The following is a 21031-nucleotide window of genomic DNA, read 5'->3' as shown; positions in this document are numbered from 1 at the left end:
AAGTGAATCAGCCAGAGCATTTTAAGTCCCAAGACCGGTAAAAAGGCGTGAAATTGCTATTTGCACAAATAAAGACGACGTCACAAGCTTGGCGTTACTTCCCTGCCTCAAAGGGGTCCGTCGGATTTCGGCTTCAATTGCCGAGGTCGTGTTAATCACAATGTAAACTGTATCAAATGCCGCAGACCTGAGGTCTTTCCGTGATTAGTGAGTGGTGTAGTAGTATACATATAAAAAACCTGGGGTCGATTAGCGCTCGTGGTGGCCACTGATAGCAAACAGTGTGTAGGGCTCTACAGAAATCTAATCGATCGCCAGACAGCTCAGTGTGCCGCGATATTTCAAGACGGTCGGACGTGGAAAGCACTATCTGCCAAAAGAATTTGTAAACAGTTTCGGAGAACTGAACTGCACACAGCTGTGGACACCTGAATCACCAGCCATGAATTTCAACTGGTGTGCAGGGCTCTTTGTGGTCTTGGCCTTGGCAGCGCCGATTTACACCGCTTGCCCAAAGGAAAGTCAAATGTGCTTGAGAAACGGAACGTACCAGTACTGCGATGGAGAGGAGAGATATTTTACAAATAATATTAATAGAGCAGATCTGGTTTACTGTGCGTCCATGTTCTGCGAACCGGAGGAGTTCCAGCACGACTACATAACGCGTAACCACGATCAAACGCCGCACCAGAACAAGTGGAAACGGGCTCGAATCGGCGAACGTGCCACGCTGCACGATGTGTGTCTGCTGCGAAACGGATTGCCGGTCACCAGGGAGTGTAGGGTGCAGGACAACCGAGCCCACTGGGAGTCCACCGAGCACTGGGATCCCGTGGCGTGTCTGAGGCGATTCAGGGAGCACGCGATCAGCGGCGACTTGAACAGCTTGCATGACGATCTTCTGGAGGGCAGGAGGCGCACCAATGACACCCAGGGGCGTCGTGCGATGACTGGCATCATGAGGGACATGTTCCGGCAGCGGGATAGGACACTTCTGCCCGCCGATGTCCACATGACGGGGCAGATGTTTGGCACCCTGATGCTGCAGGACAAGGATGCGACGGTCAGTGCGGACCTGGTCAGTGTGTGCAAGGAGATAATGTCCTGCGACAGCAAGGTGCTCAGATTATCCGCCCAGCTGAACGCCACCAACTCCCTGCTCAGCCAGTTCGAGAGCTACATGGATGCCCTGCCGGAGCAGCTGGTTCCCAAGGAAAGATGCGGCAAGGTGGTGGCCAAGCCGAGCAGTGATGCGACAGAGACGGCCACTACCGGCGTGGAAACGTACAACTTCTCAGACATCGGAGTCCAGGCTCTGATTACCGGCAACATCAGCGTGTTCTTCGCCAATCCCGAATGCGATCGCATAACTGGCATAGCTATATTCTCGGCACCGGGTGACCAGCGCAAAACCTCCGACAGTGGCTACTGGTACCGCTTCATCCGGTACTCCGAGGACTTGGCCAAGGTGAAGGAGGAAGCCCATCTGGAGACAGCTGCCTTTCTGCCAGAGAATCTATGGCGACAAGTGAGCAGCAGGGGAGCCACCTATCTCATCTTCAAGGTCTACGCCCACGATGCTCTGTTCGTGGAGACCTCACTGCAACGCACTCGCAAGCCTCGCAGCAAAGTAATCTCCATTTCCATTCCAGGATTGCAAAGTAAGAACTTCATTTATTTGTTATGCAAGATTTGAACTAATTGGTCTAACCTTCTATTCAATAGGCAATCTACTTTCTCTGCCATTGCCCTTTCTCCTGCGCAATGAGAACCTTCGCAATCCGGATTCAAAGGCCTTTAGTTTTGGCAGTGGCTGTGGATACTGGAACTATGAGACCTGGTCGAACGAGGGAGTAATCACTGGAAGCAGCTCGGATCTCTTGAAAGACGCCATCATCGAGTGCCACACCTACCACCTCACGCAGTTTGCATTCCTGGTGGGTGGCAGCTATCGAACCAACGACCTTGGCGAGGAGGTTCTGATTACACCCATCAACGAGAAGGTGCTGGACATCATCTCGATAGTGGGCTGCAGTCTCTCCCTTCTGGGTATACTGGGCATATTCCTCACTGCGGCCCTCTTCAAAAGCTGGCGCAGTCAGGCCTCCACAAAGGTGTTGCTCCATCTTTCCCTGGCAATGTGTCTGCAGATGGTGCTCTTCGTGTTCCTGAACACGGATGATGTATCCGAAGCGCTCGTCGTGAATGGCAACATAGTTCGCTGTGTGGCTCTGGGCGCTGCCATGCAGTACTCCATCCTGGTCCTCTTCAGCTGGATGCTGATCATCGCCTTCCTGCAGTTCCAGCGCTACGTCACAGTGATCGGAATCGAGAGACCACCGCGCTATATCCTGAAGGCCGCCATTGTGGCCTGGCTACTGCCCCTGGTGCCCACCCTGCTGGTGGCCCTCATAGATCCCGACTCGTACGTCCCCACGGCAGACCAACTCTCCACGGACACTGGCATCTGCTATCCATCGGGTTATGGCCTCATTTTTGGAGTGGTGCTGCCCGTGACCTTGATCACTGTGTCCAACCTGGTGATATTCGTGTATGTCTTCTATAGCATCTCGCACTCCTTGAGCCAGAGCATCCATAAGAACGAGAAGAAAATGGTGGTCAAGCAGATACGCCTCTCCATAATGCTCTTCTTTTTGCTGGGACTCACCTGGATCTTTGGCATATTCGCCTTCATGCATGCTGGGGTGGCCTTTTCATACCTCTTTTGCATCACGGCCACTATGCAGGGATTTGTGATGTTCATCTACTTTGTCCTCTTGGATTCCGCGAACCGCCGGCTGTGGGTGGGTCTGATATGCCCCACCAAGATGGAGATGGATGTCCAAAAGCGCCACACCGAGCTCCAGTCGATGACCACCTCCTCCACCAACTACGCCAGCCGATCGCATCAGTAGATGCACTAAAGTCCGTATTACCCAACGAACAAAGGTCCTCGACCAATGTATTAATAACTTATGAATTATCCTTATTGATTGCCATTATGTATAGGTTCCTAATTTAAAATTAAAAAAATACTAATACCAAATAAGACAGTGCTTCAAAAGAGTGAATTCAATGAATATTAAAAGGAGTAATTTGAGTGTTACAGGTGGAGTGGTAATCTATTCCCCATTTCGTCTCCATTTATCCAATAGTCAAGCACTTGATTTTGCTGCTACCAAACACTCAGTTGCTGGCAGGAAAAGCTGAGCACCTGGTAAGTGTTGAGGCCATAAAAATTTAAGCCAACTCCTCCAGGCTTCTGAGTCTACAAGTGTGCACTTTGATTCCATTGCCAGGATGTCATGTCATGTGGAACGAAATGAACTTGATTCGAAGCCATGCTCGATTGGTATTTGCCACTACAGCTGGTTCGACCTCAAGAGTTTTCCTATTTAACTGCAGCTGGATTTTCTGAGAGGGGACCTCCACTTTTTTGGGCTCACAATTCCGGTTTAAAATACTTGGGCTTAAAGCCATTGGCTGTCGTCGTAATCTGGCTTAGAAAGTGGTGCATTGCAAGTCCTTTTAATGCACTAAACTGCGGTTCGCAGTGGAAGCTCTTAAGCCGATTACTTGCGATACTTAATAGTAAAACCACATATTGTGCAGTTATTAGCCAATTAAAGAGATCTCGGTTAAAGTCCTCATCTAAGCAGATTTGACTTTTTATGCAACAACTGAGGATAAAGTTTTAACAAAAGGTTTAAAGGCGGTATGGACTCTATTTACAAAACATCAGCGTCAAATAAAGTCTGATAAACAAGGAAGCACAGCGAGGTGAATGACAATCAAGTTCATTTCATTTCCGAAATTTCCACTCTCTTCATATTCGCACAAGCGTACATACATATATCAATTGCAATCAATCAAAAAGTGAAATGCTTTGAGGACTCGCCTGCATTCAAATGCAGAGACAGTGAAAGTGAAAGCGGTGCCGGGATTTCATTTTCCACTTTTACAGCAGCACTGCTACCAATAACTCGAGTAGTAGTCAGTAGTAAAGTTCACTTTGTTGCAAAATGTCTGCCAACCGAGGCTGAGCACCTGGTTAGTGCCGAATTTGTGCACATTTTATTTGAGCAATGTTTGCTTTTATCCCAGCATCCAGCATTCCAGCAGCAAGCATTCGAAACTAAATTAAATGACTTCAAGTGGAATGAAATGAGTTGGCAGGCACGCTTGATTGCATTCCCGCCATCCCTTTGACCGCTTAAAGTTGCTCATCATCAAACTCTTGAACTACATTTTAAATTTTCAATTAGTCGTGCTAAATGCCATTGTCCGTCCGCTGGAAAAGGCTCACTGGCAGCACTGCCAGCTGCGGAGGGATTCCAAATCAATTTTCCGCCGCAAAGTGCACTCTTGAAAGAAAGCCCCTAAGCCGATTACCGCCAATAGCGATCAACTGTAGCATACTCGTACAACTAAGCTGTTTGAACAGGTTACCTGTGCTGCGAAGTTACTATACATACTGCTCAACTAATTGTTGCTAAATAATGCAGTGGTGCTGGCCAAAAGCTTTATCAAAAGCAGGCGGAGCTAAGAGGATTGTCAATACAGAATTTTAAATGATTTCTGCACCGATTAGGTGGTAAAAATGCATGTTCAGTAGAGTTAAGGTAAACATATACAACCACTTCAACCGTAGAGTCCAATGACCTGGAACTTTTGGCCAGGAAACTCTTTAACTTTATTGGAATTACACTCCAGTACTTTTTTAACATTCACCTGTTTGCAGGCCCAGGTTTTTGCACGTTCCTTGCCAGAGGACACACCCACGAGGATAGGCCAGGACATGTGCTACTATTAAAAATTATTTTCCTTTGCGCATTTCTGAGGACGCACGGGAAAGTATTTTACGATTCGAAACGTGCAAATGGGCAGCCTGCTGAAGTCGAAGTCGAAGTCGAAGACGAAGTCGGAGTTGTTCTGAAAGCCATTGGACGCAGCACACCCGTATGTGTGGCTGATATGGCGTACGTGCACCCACCACATGAACCCATAAATATGTATTGATTTTCCATTCTCCATTCTGCTTATCGCCGGCTGAAGAAGTGGGGAAAGTCCTCGAGTCGCAGGAGCTTCGGCAGCAACAATGCCAGCAGATCCAAGACAGAGTTATGATTATGAAAGTTTTTTAATGCGGCGCAAAGGGGGCCAGGCCACGAAATGGAAAATAAATGCGAGAAATTTGCCGCAATTTGCGACGCCCTGGAGAGTCACTGAACCGCAAAGCTGCAGAAATGTTGTTTATCAAATATTTATCGCATTCACATACCGCATTTCGCATTTCGCATTTCGTATTTCGCTGGCAAATTGCAGCCAGACATGCAAATGGCGAAGCAATGCAGCCAAAGACAAAGGAGCTCAACATTTTTGCAGTTTCGCCAGTTTCTCATCGGAATTGAGAAATTGCTCGTAATCCAAGTGAGACATGTCTACATCACGAGTTCATTAATTCCGCCAGAAAATAAACTGTGCGTAGTACTACTCTCCGAATTCAGTAGAACCCATATGTTTCAGCTCCATTTGGCCAGACTAATGGGCCAAATGCGAACCCCACTCGGCTGCCAGTGGCATGTGTGCCGAAAGTTGTGCAAAACGCTCATAACAAATGTGTTAGATGTGCGGAAATTTGTCAAGAGCATTTGCCACAACAAAACACGCGACTTACCACATGTGTGTGGCATGCCGTCCGCCTGAATTTGTATCAAACACATGAACTTTGGAATCACACCGTGTGCAGAGAAATTATATAAGTTATTATAAACATAAGCAGCTAGAAATGTTTGTATGGCAAAAGGCTTATATCAGCATCGATTTATGCTCTATACGAACTTTGAAGTTTGCCTTTGTGTTAGTTTTGATTATAATGATTGAATATTTTTCCCTGTGCAGCCAAAACCAAAACTGCCATTTGAAAAATAAACGAATACTACGTACACAATCTTCACGGCTGAGTTATTTGCGGAGTAATTATGGCCAGCACAATAACGAAATGTCATTTCAGTTGCAGCGCTGGCCAGCAGCTGAAAACGTGGCCAACAGCACTGACCAGCCAACCAGCCAACCAGCCAATTAAAACTGCCAAAAACTAATGCCACCGCAAAACTATGGTTGCTAGTTTTATGGCCGCGAAAGATCCACTTGAAATGTTCTACAATGTGCCAGTGCAATCGAGTGACTGTAATTTCGCAAAATTGAGATGTGAAATCCCCCGGCACCAAATTGGTTTTCATTTGGGCGATTCACAATGTTTTTTTGGGCATTAGTTGAATCGAAATTTATTAGCAAACAAATGGGCAACAGCTGCCACGGCTTAAGTCGGCTTATGAACTTTAGGGCCGCTAAGCCTTTTAGGCCTAATTGCAAAGGAGGCTTGAGAGCCGAAAAAGGACTGCGGTGCCCGCATCAAAGGAAGTATTTTTTTAATATTTTAATTGGAAAGAAGGCAAATTAAAATTGTCGCCAAGAGCAAGGGAAACATAATTAAATATTGCCCAACTGCGTGGTTGCCATTCGAAAGGGTTAATAAGCAGTGTGTAAAAGATGGAATCTATCTTTGGTGTTTAAAGCTTATCAGATAAACAAAAGTATGGCAATTTGTGCCACCTTATTGGTTTACCGGATTACAGATATGGAGATAAATGGAAGCCGCCTATTTCGTATCTTTAAAAGCTTTATCTGGTTTTGTCACAGCCGCCAAACTCACTTAGTCTTTAACTGCCTAACAATAAAGACGCGGTTCCGTGGCATTTTACTTGAGAGCAGAAACAGATTTCTGCGGCGAAACATTAATAAATCATCCGAAAAAGTGAAACTAAGGAGGATTTCTGTGCTCTCGCGTCCCTTTTGCCATTTCATCTTGGAATAATTAAGGCAAACAGAAATGAATTTGTGCACGTGCTGCGTTTAAGAAATTGCTTTTTCCCTCAACGTTCTCTGGGGCGCTCTTGACTTGCCCGCCTTTCCTGGGCTTTTATGTTTCGGCTGGTATTTGGTATTTCCTTTTAGCCAACCCCTACTATGCATTCATTCTTTTTTTAATTTTCGCCCGAGTTTGCACAAGTTGCCCCATGCCCCATGCCCCATGCCCCATTCTATTTGTTGCCGTTTTTTGTGTCAACAACACAAAGCCGCACACACATCGCCAACAGTTGCCCCATTCCATTCGCCATTATTCCATTCCGGTTTTATGTTGCGCAACGCAACGCCAGGCAATCCAAGACAATAGTTGCACGAACTTAGCATGTGCGAGTATGTTGCACTGCAGGACGCAACTCCTTTCGGGCATTCATATCTGCCAGTCGGTCGGCTGGGTCCTAATATGCCCCCCTACCCGTTCTTTGTTCCCCCTAACAGTTGGCCAAACAATGAAACGCAAAGCGGAAAAGTTTACAATTAGCTTGTCAACAATGGGCCGGCATACGCGGCGTATGCGTGATGTGCTTGCAGTGCCGGATTCTGCAGTGAGCTCTCTATTTGGGAAATATTCATTGCTGCAAGCCGGCAGCTGGGAGTTTTTCAATTGGAATCCTGACTTGAAATAGAAAACTTATTTTTAAATATATTTTTTTACTAAACCTCGACGGTTAATAAAAGCCACAAGCACCTTAGTGAGCTCCCCTTGCCAACAGCCAAATGAAGACCCCAAAGTAATGCCCAAATTATTTTGGTAAATGCTCTCCGTGCCAGGCTTAAAATCTTTTTGCATATTTTACGCGAGCAGCCCAAGTGAAGGGGAAAATAGTGATGTAATAAAAAGCGCGAAATGAGCGGGTGGAAGGGGAGAAGGGGACGAAGGGTTAAGTAGCAATGGCAACATGTTGCCGGAAGTGTTGGCCCGCTATTTACGCGGCCAAAGTTGTTCGCTTTCCTTCGCGGAAAAGTCTTTTCCCAAAACTCGTGTGTGTGCGCTTGTCGAGAAGAAAGTTTTCCACCATAAAAGGGTTAGGTGCAGAGCCCTGTACTAGGAATTGTGAAAGTTATGGCTGCCTTGAGAAAGTGCATATAACAAACAAGACATTTAAGCCTGGCGGTTTATTTTTAAATTGTTTCTAATTCTAATTGCATAAGCTTCTGGGCACAAGCGCCGTAGATATCATCAATTCCAGTAGTTAGGGAAAAATCCCCCCCCTACTTTATGAATAATTACACACGCCAACATCACTTAATATCTATTTAAGCACTTAAACAAAGCTACTCAGAGTCAGTTCGCGATCGAAACTCGGATGAAATAGAACTCGATATTCTAGTCTCGCGTTGCCTCAGGGCATATAACGAAATCAGCAGAGCGAAAAGTCGGCTTGCGGTGTAATTAATGTAAACATACATATGCCAAAAATATTATCAAGGCTGAAAAACAAATTTCAAATTGTTGCCTGGTCAATCACAATAATTAAGCATCGCTAAGGTCAGTGAAGTGCGTTACAAAGCTCAAACTAAAAACATACCAAGATTGTATAGTGCTGTGATCGATGAAAGCGAGTGCATCAATTTAGGCAAACTAAGTTTAGCAATCTGAATAAAAATGGCGGAGAAGGCATCTTTAGCCCAACTCAGGAGTTTGGAATGGAGGCGTTTGTTCAACATGTTCTACATAGAACCGGTGATTTTCATGCTGATATTTTCGTCAATGCTGTCAGGTGAGCGGAACATCGGATTAAAGTGATAAGCCTCAGCACGATCTACCCATTAGGTATTGTCATGCGCAATCAGATGATTTATCAGACCTGCACGGTCATATTCCAGTACAATGAAACCGATTGCGAGCTATTGGATAGCAATAACGCCAGCGCAGAAATACATGTTTGTATCTGCTGAACATTTGAGTAGGGTATTGGTTATTAACCATCGCTTCTTTTAGGCCATTGAGACGGAGCTGCAGGAGTACGTGGCCGACATGTTCCTAACCCGCACGCTCTTCGAGAGCATCGTGCCCGGCATATGTGGCCTATTCGTCGGTTCCTGGTCGGATCACTATGGCCGCAAGCCCCTGGCGATTGTCTCCATGGTGGGTGAGTTTTCCAGGAACTGCACTCAATGCAAAAGTAAGAGAAGTAAGGCGTTTTCCCACCAGGCTTCTCTGCCTCTTCACTGCTCTCGTCCGCCATCTGCTGGCTGTCCAGTTACTACATGGTTAATCCCTGGTGGTACACCTTGGCAGCCCTGCCACAATCTTTGCTCGGCGGATCGTGCGTCTTCTCCGTGGCAGTCATGTGCTTCATCACGGACACAACGGACATGAAGACCAGACCCTACAGGTGAGTGCCACCTCCATTAACTTGGCACATTATTTGCAATTCGATTTTCCTTTTTGCAATTCTCAGAATGATCTTCTTGGAGCTCATAGCATTTGTGGCCCATACGAGTGGCTCGTTATTATCCAGTTTTGTCTATGCAGCCACTAGTGCCGCCTTTGTGCAGAGTCTCTCCTGTTTGATAGTTGTTGGGGCAACACTATTTATTATCTTTTACCTGCCCGAAAGTCTTGGAATGTGTCCAGATAAGGACGAAACACCTGAAACACCTGAAGCACCTGAAAAAGAAAAGGAAATCGTTGTCACATCTGAAACCCCTGAAAAAGAAAAGGAAATCGTTGTCACAGTTTCGGATCAGAAAATGAATGAAGCATCAACTGAAGCATCAGTCGATAACCGTGAGGATCCCCCCAAATATGAGTCCATAGAGAAACCTCCCTTGGAAGGAGCTGAAACTGAAGAAGCTGGTTTGTTCAGCTTTAAACACATCAAGGACATGTTTAGCACCTGCTTGAAGAGGAGGGAAAACAATGCTCACACCATTATTTGGCTGGTTACTTTGGCCGGCTTTGTCTCGATTTTTGTCGGCGGTAAGTCTGGGTGAGTTTTCTTGGGAATCCAATCAGTTTATGTGCTGATATCCTTGCAGATGGCGTCATGACTGTTTGGTACTTGTTTGTGCGCCAACAGTTTCACTTCACTGTGCGTGACTTTACTATTTTTAATACTGTCAGTCAATCGGTGCCCATGGTGGGTGCTATTTTGGGTATTCTTATTCTGCGAAAGGTACTTTGAACAGAGCATTCAATTGAATACAGAATATTGCCTATATATATATATATGGTTTATTTATATATACTTAGCTTTTGGGACTGTCTGTGGTCACCATGGCCTTACTGTCTCTCATTTCGGAGGTAGGTTGCAATATTGCCAGAGGATTTGCCTACCTGCCGTGGCACCTCTACGCATCTGTTGCCCTCGGAGTCTTTCGCTCCATTGAGGGGCCCATGTGCCGCACCATTGTATCGAATATAGTTCCTGCCTCCGACACTGGTAAGTAATAGTTAGTTAGTTAGTGGCACAACAGCCACCTTAATGTTTTTGTTATCATCACAGGTAAACTGTTTGCCATCGGCAACATCGTGCAATCATTCGCCCCCTTTGGTAAGAAACCTTGAAATTCACTGAATCTCGGCCCCATCCATCACTTTTCACTTCCAGTCGCCGCTCCTCTGTACACGGCCATCTATAAGGGCTCCCTGCCCAGCAATCCTGGAGGATTTAATTTTCTCAGCGCCGCTTTATATTTGATAGCGTTTATCCTGATGGGGTGAGTATGGCGGTCCGGCGATCCATTGCCACACTAAATGATTTTGAATAAATTTATTGCAGCTGTGTGATGAGAATCAAATTGAAGCACCGAAAGTTCTACGCCAAGACGCTCAAATAGCCAAGTAAACAGAATTTCCATCAATATTGATTGTGGCAAGTTTGCCAACTTTCCAGAGCTTTGTTTATGCTTAAGTCGAAAACTTTGTGTGGACAGCATTAAATAACTCGGTTTTGTGTGCAGCAGCCCTTCTCTGTATTTAGCTAATTTAATTTGCATACCGCAAGCGAATTACTCGTACATCATCATGTTGCAGGATTAACCAACGTTAGTTGCCAGTTAAACTAATCGAATTTCAGAATGTCATGTTCTGCATAGTCAACCATTTATCGAAGCATTCTATTACATCAACTGGACATAAGTGACTACTTTGGCATGCATTTCCATCGAAATCGGACCTAATTGCTGTCCATGTGTAATGCTTTGTTGCGGTTATCATTTCTGGTCCAGGGTCCTTGTTGTTTTGGTCCTTGTTGTTTTTGCTGCAGGCATTTGGGGCATGCCTTATGCATGAGCTTTTAATAGTGCATAATTTATGGGGCAAAGTTTGCGCAACATATTCGCAAAGTTCAAACATATTCGGAGAGTCGTTTGGATTCATTTGGACTCGTTGTGACTTTGGCACGTACCGCATGAATTCGTAATGTCGCCAATGCCAAAAGTTCACAGAACACACAATTCGCAGCAATTTGAATTGTTAAACGCCAGCCCTGTCGCTGATTAAATATTAAATTGCGACTCTACTATGCGCACAAAGGTGGCTCGTATGTCACTTGTCAGTTGTGGGTAGGCGTATCCTGCCCCACTCGTGGCCACATCCAAGCCCCGGCAATCAGTATCGGGTTAAGTTAACCCCGCGCGTGCAGCAGAAATCGACGAACCGAAACCGAGTCATCAAATCACAGTCTTGTCTGCGGAAAACCATTTGTCGTGCGGCATTTAAGTCGAGGGTGCTCGGCAAACGCTTTAATGCCGCCGCCACGCGTGCACCATAAACGAATTCGCAGGACATGAACTTTCCACTTGCACTTGCACTTGAAACCCAATGGAGATGTCTTTGTTTTTGCCACGGGGGGAAAACTCTGATGCGTATGCGTGTGCTGCCAGCATTTCCGCTCTTTTCCGCGTCACAAACACTGATGGAAAAGTGTCAACGGAATATGCACAAAGAACGGAAATTTGTTTGTTGGTTTGTTGGTAAAAGTGTGCCAGAAAAGTCGTTAAAAAACTGCAAGAGAAGCGATCGTTAAGTGGAAGAGATAGCCAAAGTAAAACTTATATTGAAGGTACCTATTTTACCTTGTGCAACACTTTTCTCTCAGTGCGAAAAGTATGTCTAATTGAACAGCCCGATAAGACGCAAATAAAACTTTAAACAGGGACAACAAAGCGGCGACCACTTCCGGTGTCGATGATTGATGGGCGTTTTAGGGGCCCGAAGTCGGCAGAAGTCGAGCTGAGGCTCGTCCACACGGCGCATACGTAATCGTTTATTAAACAAAACGAATTATGAGCTGCCAGCGGGCCCAACGACGTGCAAGTGTTGACGAAGGTCAAGTTTAGCTTTATCCTTTGCCAAGCGCTGCTTTTCCCAACAACAGACATCAAAAGAGCAAAAGAGCAGTGGGTGAAAGTAACGTAAGTCCTTACGTTATCACGTAGAGGGAGAGGACTCTGTCTCTCTCGTGATTACACGGACATTTTCGCTCTCATTTTCCTTCGCGAGCTATAAAGCCCGAGAGCGCGGCCGAAGTCGGGTTAGTTTGCTGAAGACTTCCACACGATACGGTCGTCAGTTTTTCCGGGCTTTTCCGACATTGCTTATCGTCGCGTCCTCGCCTCATTTTCCGTAGCACGCTTATCAGCGCAAGAACGCGTCGCGTGGAAATGCCGTCGGTGGAAAGGCAGTTGGCATAATTCGTTGCCTACTTCAGGGCGCTGCAGCACATCAACTGGATTTTGCCGACAGCCCATTAATCAGGATACCGCACACCTGCACACCTGCACCGCTGCACACCTGCAAACATGTTTTGGATTTTACGGCGCACCGGCGCCGCCAACTTCTTCAACTCCTTCAACAACAACTGCAGCTTTTCCAAGAGCAACTCGAACGGCGGTAATCACAGCAACAGCACACAAGGTGAGTTCCCACACCTGGGCAATCAATTAGTTCAGTTTACTGCAAAAGTCCGCCCTCAATTAGGATAATTTATCAATAATTAGCGGACTAATCAGTCGGTAAGTCAACCATAAATGGCTGCAGCACTGATATTAACTTGGGCAGTGTATTAGTTGATAAACTAGAAAAGTTGTCTAAGGATCAGCTAGTTGTCCTTGTGTCCCATAGAAATCTACAAAAGTGTAGTTTTACATTTTTCAAACGAGAGTTATACTATCTTGCACTCTGATTGGCTGAAACGTAACTCGAATCACTTAAAATTGACTTCAAATTGTCTGCTGACTTCATTCGTGTAATCAATTAAATTACAATATGACATTCATGAAAATTACGCAGATCATAGACTGAAGCACAAAATCCAACTTCCTTTGACAGACAAGATTGTTGCGGACGATTAAAGCCAACTGGATCACGATGACAATCTAGACTACGCGCAGATATATCTACATTTTCCAAGATGGAATTTCAACAAGTCAATTTCCCTTCGAGTGCCCAGGTGCACTTCACGATTTTCCCGATTTGCCATGCCAGACATGTATCAGTTGAGGCATGGGTTTCATTCATAAGCCAAACACTCGCTCGTTATCAAAACAAGTTAATTAAAATTCCCGAAATGACTTGTGGAGTATAGGCCCCGAATAAATGTATATTGTGCTTCCCTGCACACTCCTATTGTTCGCCTTTATCTGTGCCGTATGGAAAAGTGGAGAGAAGTGGGAAAAGCATGAGGAAAAGTGGGAAAAGTGGGAAAAGCAAGGCGAGCAATTGGGGGAAACGAGGCAAAGTAAATAACATCGAGATCCTACAACCCACGCAATAATGAGGCTCTGCACGTGTGAGCCAAGCAGAAAACGTGGTGCGGATGTGACTGCCGAAAGGAAAACACTTTTCTTTTCGCCTCTCGGCCCCAAGATGCTTTTGTCTAAGCGCTAAGTCTCGCACCCTCCAAAAAATTTCGGGGGGAGAAAAGCGAATGGTTCTGGTGGGGATTTCGCCCAAGGCTGGTAATTGAAATTTTTAGTTGCTTTTGTTGACTTTGTCGCGCGAATTCAAAGTTTGCGCAATTTCATTTTAAGCATCAATAAAATAATAGATGCCCAGACCCGCCGAATCACATGAATATTTAACCACCCACATGCGAATAATAATCGACCATAAATAAATTGCGGCGTTATGCTGACTCTCAATCCGTTTTTTATTATAAAACAAGAGAGAACGCTATAGTCGAGTTCCCCGACTATCTGATACCCGTTACTCAGCTAGTCTAAGTTCGAAGGACAGTTTTTGGCGGTTTGTGGGCGTTAGAGTGGGCGTGGCCAAAAGTTTTTTGGCAAATAGATAGAAATTTACAAGACTAATACAAAAATGAAAAAATATCAAAACATTTTTCAAAAGTGTGGGCGTGGCAGCTTTGGGCGGTTTGTGGGCGTTAGAGTAGGCGTGGCCAAAAGTTTTTTAGCAAATAGATAGAAATTTACAAGACTAATACAAATATGAAAAAATATCGAAACATTTTTCAAAAGTGTGGGCGTGGCAGCTTTGGGCGGTTTGTGGGCGTTAGAAAGGGCGTGGCAAAAAGTTTTTTTGCAAATCGATAGAAATTTACAAGACCAATACAAAAATGAAAAAATATCAAAACATTTTTCAAAAATGTGGGCGTGGCAGTTTTGGGCGGTTTGTGGGCGTTAGAGTGGGCGTGGCAACCTGAATCGACAAACTTGCGCTGCGTCTATGTCCCTGGAGTCTGTATACTTAATCTCAACTTTCTAGCTTTTGTAGTTCCTGAGATCTCGACGTTCATACGGACAGACGGACAGACGGACAGACGGACAGACAGACGGACGGACAGACGGACATGGCCAGATCGACTCGGCTACTGATCCTGATCAAGAATATATATACTTTATATGGTCGGAAACGCTTCCTTCTGCCTGTTACATACTTTTCAACGAATCTAGTATACCCTTTTACTCTACGAGTAACGGGTATAATAATTAGCGAACGTTCGCAAAGCTAATTAAAAGCAAGCATGGGTAATGTGCAATCAAAATGTTAATCGGAAATTTTTAATTATGTTTACCAACTTTCTTTGTTTTTGTGGCGAACCGGATAGTTTTTGGCAGTATTGATTTTCGCTGATTGAATTTGCTCTTCGCAAATTGCAAACTCTCACTTATTTGTACGTATAATTATGTTTGAAAATGCAGAGTATATAAAACTGCTGTTTGCCAGCAAGAAAAACAAGTTGACTTCGGCTTGAGCCACCCACTTTTCACCACCTCATCTAGAACACTCGCCTTGACGGAGAAAAACAAGTAATATTTAATGAATTTCCCAGATAAATGCGTTAGAATGGATTTGTAAACAATGTGCTTAGTGTCAGGACAATAATTGAAAGCTTTTTCACACATCGCAAATTGCCATTACTCACTTTGCAAATTCGCCAGCATTTATGACATTAATAGCAATCACCATTTTTTCAATCAACCATGGCAGGCGCTAAATTTAATCGTAAAAAATGTAATTTGCCAACTCACAATGCACAACGCACAAGTGACAACAATAACAAGACGACGCCCTTAAGCTTTTGTCAACATATGTACTGTTGTTCGGCCCACGAGGCGGAAAAGCGGGGAAAATGGTGGAAAAGGGGGCGTGGCCGAGATTTATGTGCGTTATGCAAATTCTGGGCAACATATGGCCGCGGTATTAACCGATAATTATGACAGCCATTTGTCATTGATAATAATGCGTTTGTGCATTCAATTAGGGAAATTGTAAAACAAGCAATGGCAATTAGGCTAGGCCTGTTGTTTTGGGTCCATGTCTGGTGTCCACACACAGATATCAGCGTACACATGATGATTAATGGGGAAACCAGAAAAAAGATTTGTTTATTTGCATCACAAGCTGTGAAGCAGCTGAATAAAGTGCCTAATTTATTTTTACGATACCAACAATAGCGTGATTTGCAAAGAAATCACGATAGTTAAGAGCAAAGATCTAAAGATCTAAAAAATATAGAAATTAGTTAAGGCACAGCTACTATTGCCTTTAAAATATTTATCGTGTGTTTACATTACTTTTTTGAACACAGCTGTTTTCACAGCCAATTAGCCGAAGGTCCTGCGGAATATTTGTTTTGATTTTCGCTTTTTTCCAGCTCTGTTTGCTTTGGTTTTTTTTTTCGGTTTTCTATGCTCTGCTCTCTGGCCATCAAATGTGGCTCACTTTGGCTGGCGGCATCATTAGTTCGTTCCTTTGGTCAGACATCAGAAATAATACAAATAACAACGGGGCAAGCAAAATGTATCATAAATTATGGTTGGCATTCGAGCAGGCATCGAAAACGAGTGTGTATCCCAAGCGCAGCATGAGAAGAATTATTAGGCATTTATCTGGCGTATTAATATCGCCGCTCCTTTCTGCACTGTACGCTTTTCCAGCTTTTCCAGCTATTTCGGCTTTTCCGAGCAATGATTTATATTTCCTTGCCGGCGGGCGGCATCATTTGTAATAATTTGTGCTGTAATTCTAAAGTAAAATCGAGAGAAACTTTTATCTTGTGCGATTACGAGACCGGGGCAAACTTAAAGCCCATAGTCATAAATTTCCATCCAAGTCCCAGTGCAGAAAACATCGCGCTAAATGTTCGCCGCTCTGCGGTCCACAATTTGGCGATAAAATTGAGTTTCAGATCGCCTCACGGTCTGCCGCCTTTTCGACAGCAATCTCGGGCGACTTTCCACCTTCCACCTTCCACCTTCCGCCAGTTTTTTACTCCGTCCGTCATATCCTGCGAATGTTTGCTCCCCATGTGCGTTTTTTACTTCCATTTGTCGACACACTTTTAATATTCATGTTCATTTTTTCGTCCTGGGCTGCCACAATAATACGAACTCTTGATGGTTTTTTATTTGCGGGCAAATAAAATAGTCGTCACAAGGCGTTTTAAAGGTTCTAGACACCAGTTTATTCATACAAATGAAATTCACTTTAATTCAGTTGTCAAGCCATTGAATTATTTTCATTTCATTCGGTCGTGGGAAATTAATGAAATCAAAAGAGCACAGAAATTAAAGACTCTGCTATCGTGCTTGAGCACTTTGACTTTAGTTTATTTGAACATTTAAATGCGATTAAGTCGTGCGAATTGCCAATTTCGTGTCGTCACGTATACGCACTGTTGAACTCAATTGCAATTAAAGCCAGCACAAAGACAAAGACAAGCCCACATAATGAGCTGCTAATGGCTAGTGCGCCATAAAAATACCGCAGCCAAGTCAGCACACCATCTATTTTTGGGGGTCCGTAAATAAAGCCTTTCGAAATCTCACCGCACCGCCAGCCACTATATTTATTGTCCTTTCCCCAATCACACGCAGTGCACAAACAAAGCCCACAATAAATCTCATTTTATCACTTCGGGACTTCGAGGACATGCAGGCAAATACAAGGAAGTGCGGAAACTTTTTGTCTCAACGGCAGGTCCTTTCGCAAATATCTAAAGCGGCACAAAAGCCTCCATGAATTGCGTGATGCATTGAGGAACATTTCTCAATTTCCACGCCGAGCAATAACAAAGAAACTTGCTCCATAAAGCGAGAACAAAAGTTATGCACTGGAAAAACTAATGTGTTACTGTGAAAATATGTTCAGCACACTCCGACAGCTGAAACAATTCAAAAGCAATCAAAAGAGATTGCGTGTGGATTGTTCTTTTTTCTGTCTACTGCGAAAACATTTAAAATATGATGCTTGTATTCAGGTAGAGATGCCAGAATTTATTTGGTTTTCTATTTATTTATTTTCTATCATTATACAATAAACGAGTAAAGTTCCCTTTAATGTTTCTTTAAAACAAAAACAAACATATATGTTTTCTACTTTAGATCTGTACACAAAAAAACACTTACACACACTTTTGTGCTGAACCATGAATAGAAACCAGCTCAAAGGCAAAAATATGTCCATAAAGCCTGTTCGCAAAAACGAAGCCCAAAGGACTTTCGCTACATTTTCCACAGAATGTTTTATCAATACGAACAGGCTTTTATTTAGCAAAGTTTTTCATGCATTTTCCACCTCATTTTATGGCAGACAAATATGTGAAGCGGCCCCCACGGAAGGCATATGGACGACTGAGTGCCGAGGCCGACGATGCCGTGTCACTTGGCCACAAAATCGATGATCCGTTCGATGAGCTAGACGACTTTGAAATGCTGGCAGCGAACTCCGCCACCGCCGGCTGTAGCAGTCAGGCAGCAGGAGAAGCCAATGGCAACGTCAATGTCAACGGTGGCTCGGGTTCTGGTTCAGGTTCAGGATCCACAGGAGCGGCAGGCTGTGGGAACGGCAATGGGAATGGTAATGGCAACCTGGCACTCCTGCCCTGCATGGACGCCGATTGCCAGGGCAACTACGAGGTGGAGAGCGCCCTCTGCGAACTGGGCCTGTGCCAGGCGAAAGCCAAAACATCAAAGGACCTCGGCGCAGGCGGCACGTCAACATCGAAGGAGATTAACGAAAACACAATAAGTCGACTGCATGCGCTGGCCATGGCGGATGACGATGATGACTACGGTGAGTGTTGGGTCCACAAAGCCAGGCGATAATGCAGGTGATGCAGGCTGATGGGGGACAGTGGAGCCTCGAGTGGGCGGACAACCTTTGACTGACTAAGCTAAGGAAATATCAGTAATTTCCTCGATAAGATCGCCGTTTATTTGTACATTATAGTTTATCAGTAGTTTGAAATACCTCCTGTTTATTTCCCTGAAATGTTTTCACCTCTGGGAAACACTGTTTCCAAAGCCTGCTCTATAGTTACCCAATTTTCAGATGAATCACTCACCTGCAACGTGTGCGACCGAGCTTTCCATTGTCACCGTCAGTTGGCTTCGCACCAGCAGAAGAAGCGACACTTCGGGTAAGGGAAATGCACTTAATTAAGCCAGCTCTCGCTTTTCATCAGCATCTCGCCTTTCTTCCGTGCTTTTCCCGCTGCTGTTCCTGGTGATTTTCCCGTCCAACAGCTGCAGTGGCTGCGATAGTTTGTTCCCGTCGCTAATGCTGCTGGAACACCACAAGGAGGAGTTCGAGCACTGGAGCGACGAGGAGATGGGTCGCAGGGTCTGCTGTCGCCGGAACAGGTGCGACGACGACTATTTCACGGACACCGACTCCTTCATCAGCGACGCCGAGAGCGAGGATCTGGAGAGGCTGTTGTAAATACAGGACACCGAGCCGAAGGATGGCAGTGACTGAAGGGAGGGACTGAAGGGACAGGACTGGATTGGAATCAACCCAGCCGAAAAGTAGCCAGCCGTCCATCCCCATTAATGCTGGGCGGAATGTCCTGCGGCGCCAACTGGGACTTGGGCGGAGAGCCAACTTGGAATTGGGCGCTCATCTTCTGATGAAGATTGACACACGGGGCGGACCGCTTGTCATCCTAATGAAAATGAATTAAACCCCAATCGGGCTGAACGCAAAGCCGCAAGCCAAACAATGAAAACTGTTGGCCAGGATCCAACACCAAAAAACAAAAACCAAAAAACCAAAAATCCGATAAACAAAAACAAAATGAGACGCCAGGACAAGATATAAAATACTTGTGGACTGTGCGTTGTCTGTACTTTTAGAGTTCAACTACGAGAGACCCCGTTGGGGGTCTAAAAACCAAGTTATAAATATAAATGTAAATGTATATCTATGTGTGTGTATAATGAGCTAGTCGAATACGAAACTCCATAAATGGAAATCATATCATTAACGACATATGTGTAAGCCCCAGGACAAATGAAAAAACTATTTACCAAACGGAATGGAAAACCAAAAGAAACCCAATGTATTTTTCAATAAATAAAACTGTGCGAAACCGAAGCATGTTCAGCAATCTGTACTCGTTCATTAAGGAGCCCATAAATTTGCAGTTATTGCTGAACACTTAAGGCAAATGGCAAGCAATTAAAATTTCAGATTTATACTCCTGAGCTCATAAGTATGCCGCAATATTGGGGGACTGGACGAAGAACAACACAACTCCCCGAAAATAATAATGCCTTGTGGACATTTCTTAAATTATTCAGCGGGCGATGCGGGGTTTATTGTGGCATCATTAAAACTTGATTGACTTGATGATGAGCAAATGAAGTGGGCGAAATCAGCGCGCCGCCTTTGTAGGCGAAAAACTTTGCCCGTCTTCAAGGCCATTCAACGTTTAAGCTCGCACCCAAAAATAATTTCCGCCGCAAAAGTTGAGCATTAACCTTGAAGGAGCTCCACTAAGTAGCATACACATTTGCTGATGTCTCTCGCAATTCGGTAATTCGGTAAGCAATTTCATTTGGCCAAAAGGGTTCATATTTCGCTTTAATGTCCATCGAGCTGCGATAACATTCCGTGCAAACTGCTTGTGGGAAGTGGCCCTGCTTGGTTATGCAACTGCTTGTTTCCGGTTACTGTGTTCTTAGACAAACAAGACGTGTGCTTATAAAGATAAATAAAAAGATAGATAAAAGAATATTATCATTATAAATAGTGAATGATATATACATGAATTCTCTTTGAGCAGCTGCAGGAAGCGTGTGTTATCAAATAAAATCTCCCTCTCCCTCATCCCTTCGCATACATTAACCGAGAAAGGAATTGTATGTTTTGGGTTTTTTGATGGCGACTTTCGCCGGAAGAGGAAATCAGCCATCAGAAATCAGCATGGGGAGTTGGAGCGGGGGAGCGGGGGAGCACGAATTTACCCTAACAGATAAGTAAATTCATTTCCCATGCTCGACCGGAGAACCAAATGATCCCGAGTGATGGCCTTGTCCTTGGAACATCCAACGCAGGCACGTAAAATGGATTAGCAGAAAGTTTTCCACCGTAATACCTACTCTCACATACCAACATACCTACATACCACCAAAACCTGATTGATGCTCCAGCTTCCTAGGAGGAAAACAATGGGTTTGGGCCACAGCCTGGGAATTGGGAATCCATGGGTAAGCAGCATATGTCCAGAACCACCTCGTGTGGACAGCTCATTTGACATTTTGATGGATGCAAAGCCATAAAAGGATCTCCACTCCACTCTGCACCACTCCACTCTGGTGTAAGCATTAAATTTTGATTTGATTTTATTACGGCACTCGTAAACATTTTATGTGTACATCATACGCACTGTTGGCCAGCCATTTACAT

The 21031-nt window shown here is 44.6% G+C and overlaps 3 protein-coding genes across 4 annotated transcripts; all 3 read left to right on the top strand.

Annotated features, from left to right (window-relative positions):
• Positions 1-339: 339 nt before the first annotated feature.
• Positions 340-3049, top strand: LOC120453892 (adhesion G-protein coupled receptor G7). The gene is made up of 2 exons (XM_039638809.1): positions 340-1661; positions 1726-3049. Exons 1-2 carry the CDS (start codon positions 443-445, stop codon positions 2913-2915), a joined length of 2409 nt encoding a protein of 802 aa, XP_039494743.1. The 5' UTR covers positions 340-442; the 3' UTR covers positions 2916-3049.
• A 3693-nt stretch (positions 3050-6742) lies between these two features.
• On the top strand, positions 6743-10832 carry LOC120451819. 2 transcript variants are annotated; one of them, XM_039635787.2, is made up of 11 exons: positions 6743-6996; positions 8190-8648; positions 8702-8811; positions 8870-9020; positions 9083-9266; positions 9333-9853; positions 9913-10049; positions 10127-10316; positions 10380-10427; positions 10485-10593; positions 10656-10832. In XM_039635787.2, exons 2-11 carry the CDS (start codon positions 8534-8536, stop codon positions 10711-10713), a joined length of 1623 nt encoding a protein of 540 aa, XP_039491721.1. In that variant the 5' UTR covers positions 6743-6996; positions 8190-8533; the 3' UTR covers positions 10714-10832. The 2 variants fall into 2 exon arrangements, with proteins under 2 accessions (XP_039491721.1, XP_039491722.1); XM_039635788.1 differs by lacking the exon at positions 6743-6996 and having other exon boundaries at positions 8633-8648; positions 8734-8811; positions 8870-9016.
• A 1593-nt stretch (positions 10833-12425) lies between these two features.
• On the top strand, positions 12426-19717 carry LOC120453947. The gene is made up of 4 exons (XM_039638892.2): positions 12426-12793; positions 17933-18415; positions 18674-18761; positions 18868-19717. Exons 1-4 carry the CDS (start codon positions 12679-12681, stop codon positions 19061-19063), a joined length of 882 nt encoding a protein of 293 aa, XP_039494826.1. The 5' UTR covers positions 12426-12678; the 3' UTR covers positions 19064-19717.
• Positions 19718-21031: the final 1314 nt, after the last annotated feature.

Source organism: Drosophila santomea, chromosome 3R, assembly GCF_016746245.2.
Source record: "Drosophila santomea strain STO CAGO 1482 chromosome 3R, Prin_Dsan_1.1, whole genome shotgun sequence".
NCBI lineage: Eukaryota > Metazoa > Arthropoda > Insecta > Diptera > Drosophilidae > Drosophila > Drosophila santomea.
Note: the sequence above shows the minus strand (reverse complement) of the source record. Positions and strands in the feature narration are given on the sequence as shown.

Bases quoted from the DNA above. Each gene is read 5' to 3' on its own strand.
- LOC120453892 (XM_039638809.1), top strand. From the start codon at position 443: ATGAATTTCAACTGGTGTGCAGGGCTCTTTGTGGTCTTGGCCTTGGCA. The intron at 1,662-1,725 runs GTAAGAACTTCA...TCTATTCAATAG, and splicing joins TTCCATTCCAGGATTGCAAA to GCAATCTACTTTCTCTGCCA.
- LOC120451819 (XM_039635787.2), top strand. From the start codon at position 8,534: ATGGCGGAGAAGGCATCTTTAGCCCAACTCAGGAGTTTGGAATGGAGG. The intron at 8,812-8,869 runs GTTTGTATCTGC...CGCTTCTTTTAG, and splicing joins ACGCCAGCGCAGAAATACAT to GCCATTGAGACGGAGCTGCA. The intron at 10,428-10,484 runs GTAAGAAACCTT...TTTCACTTCCAG, and splicing joins GCAATCATTCGCCCCCTTTG to TCGCCGCTCCTCTGTACACG.
- LOC120453947 (XM_039638892.2), top strand. From the start codon at position 12,679: ATGTTTTGGATTTTACGGCGCACCGGCGCCGCCAACTTCTTCAACTCC. The intron at 12,794-17,932 runs GTGAGTTCCCAC...ATTTTATGGCAG, and splicing joins TCACAGCAACAGCACACAAG to ACAAATATGTGAAGCGGCCC. The intron at 18,416-18,673 runs GTGAGTGTTGGG...CCCAATTTTCAG, and splicing joins GGATGACGATGATGACTACG to ATGAATCACTCACCTGCAAC.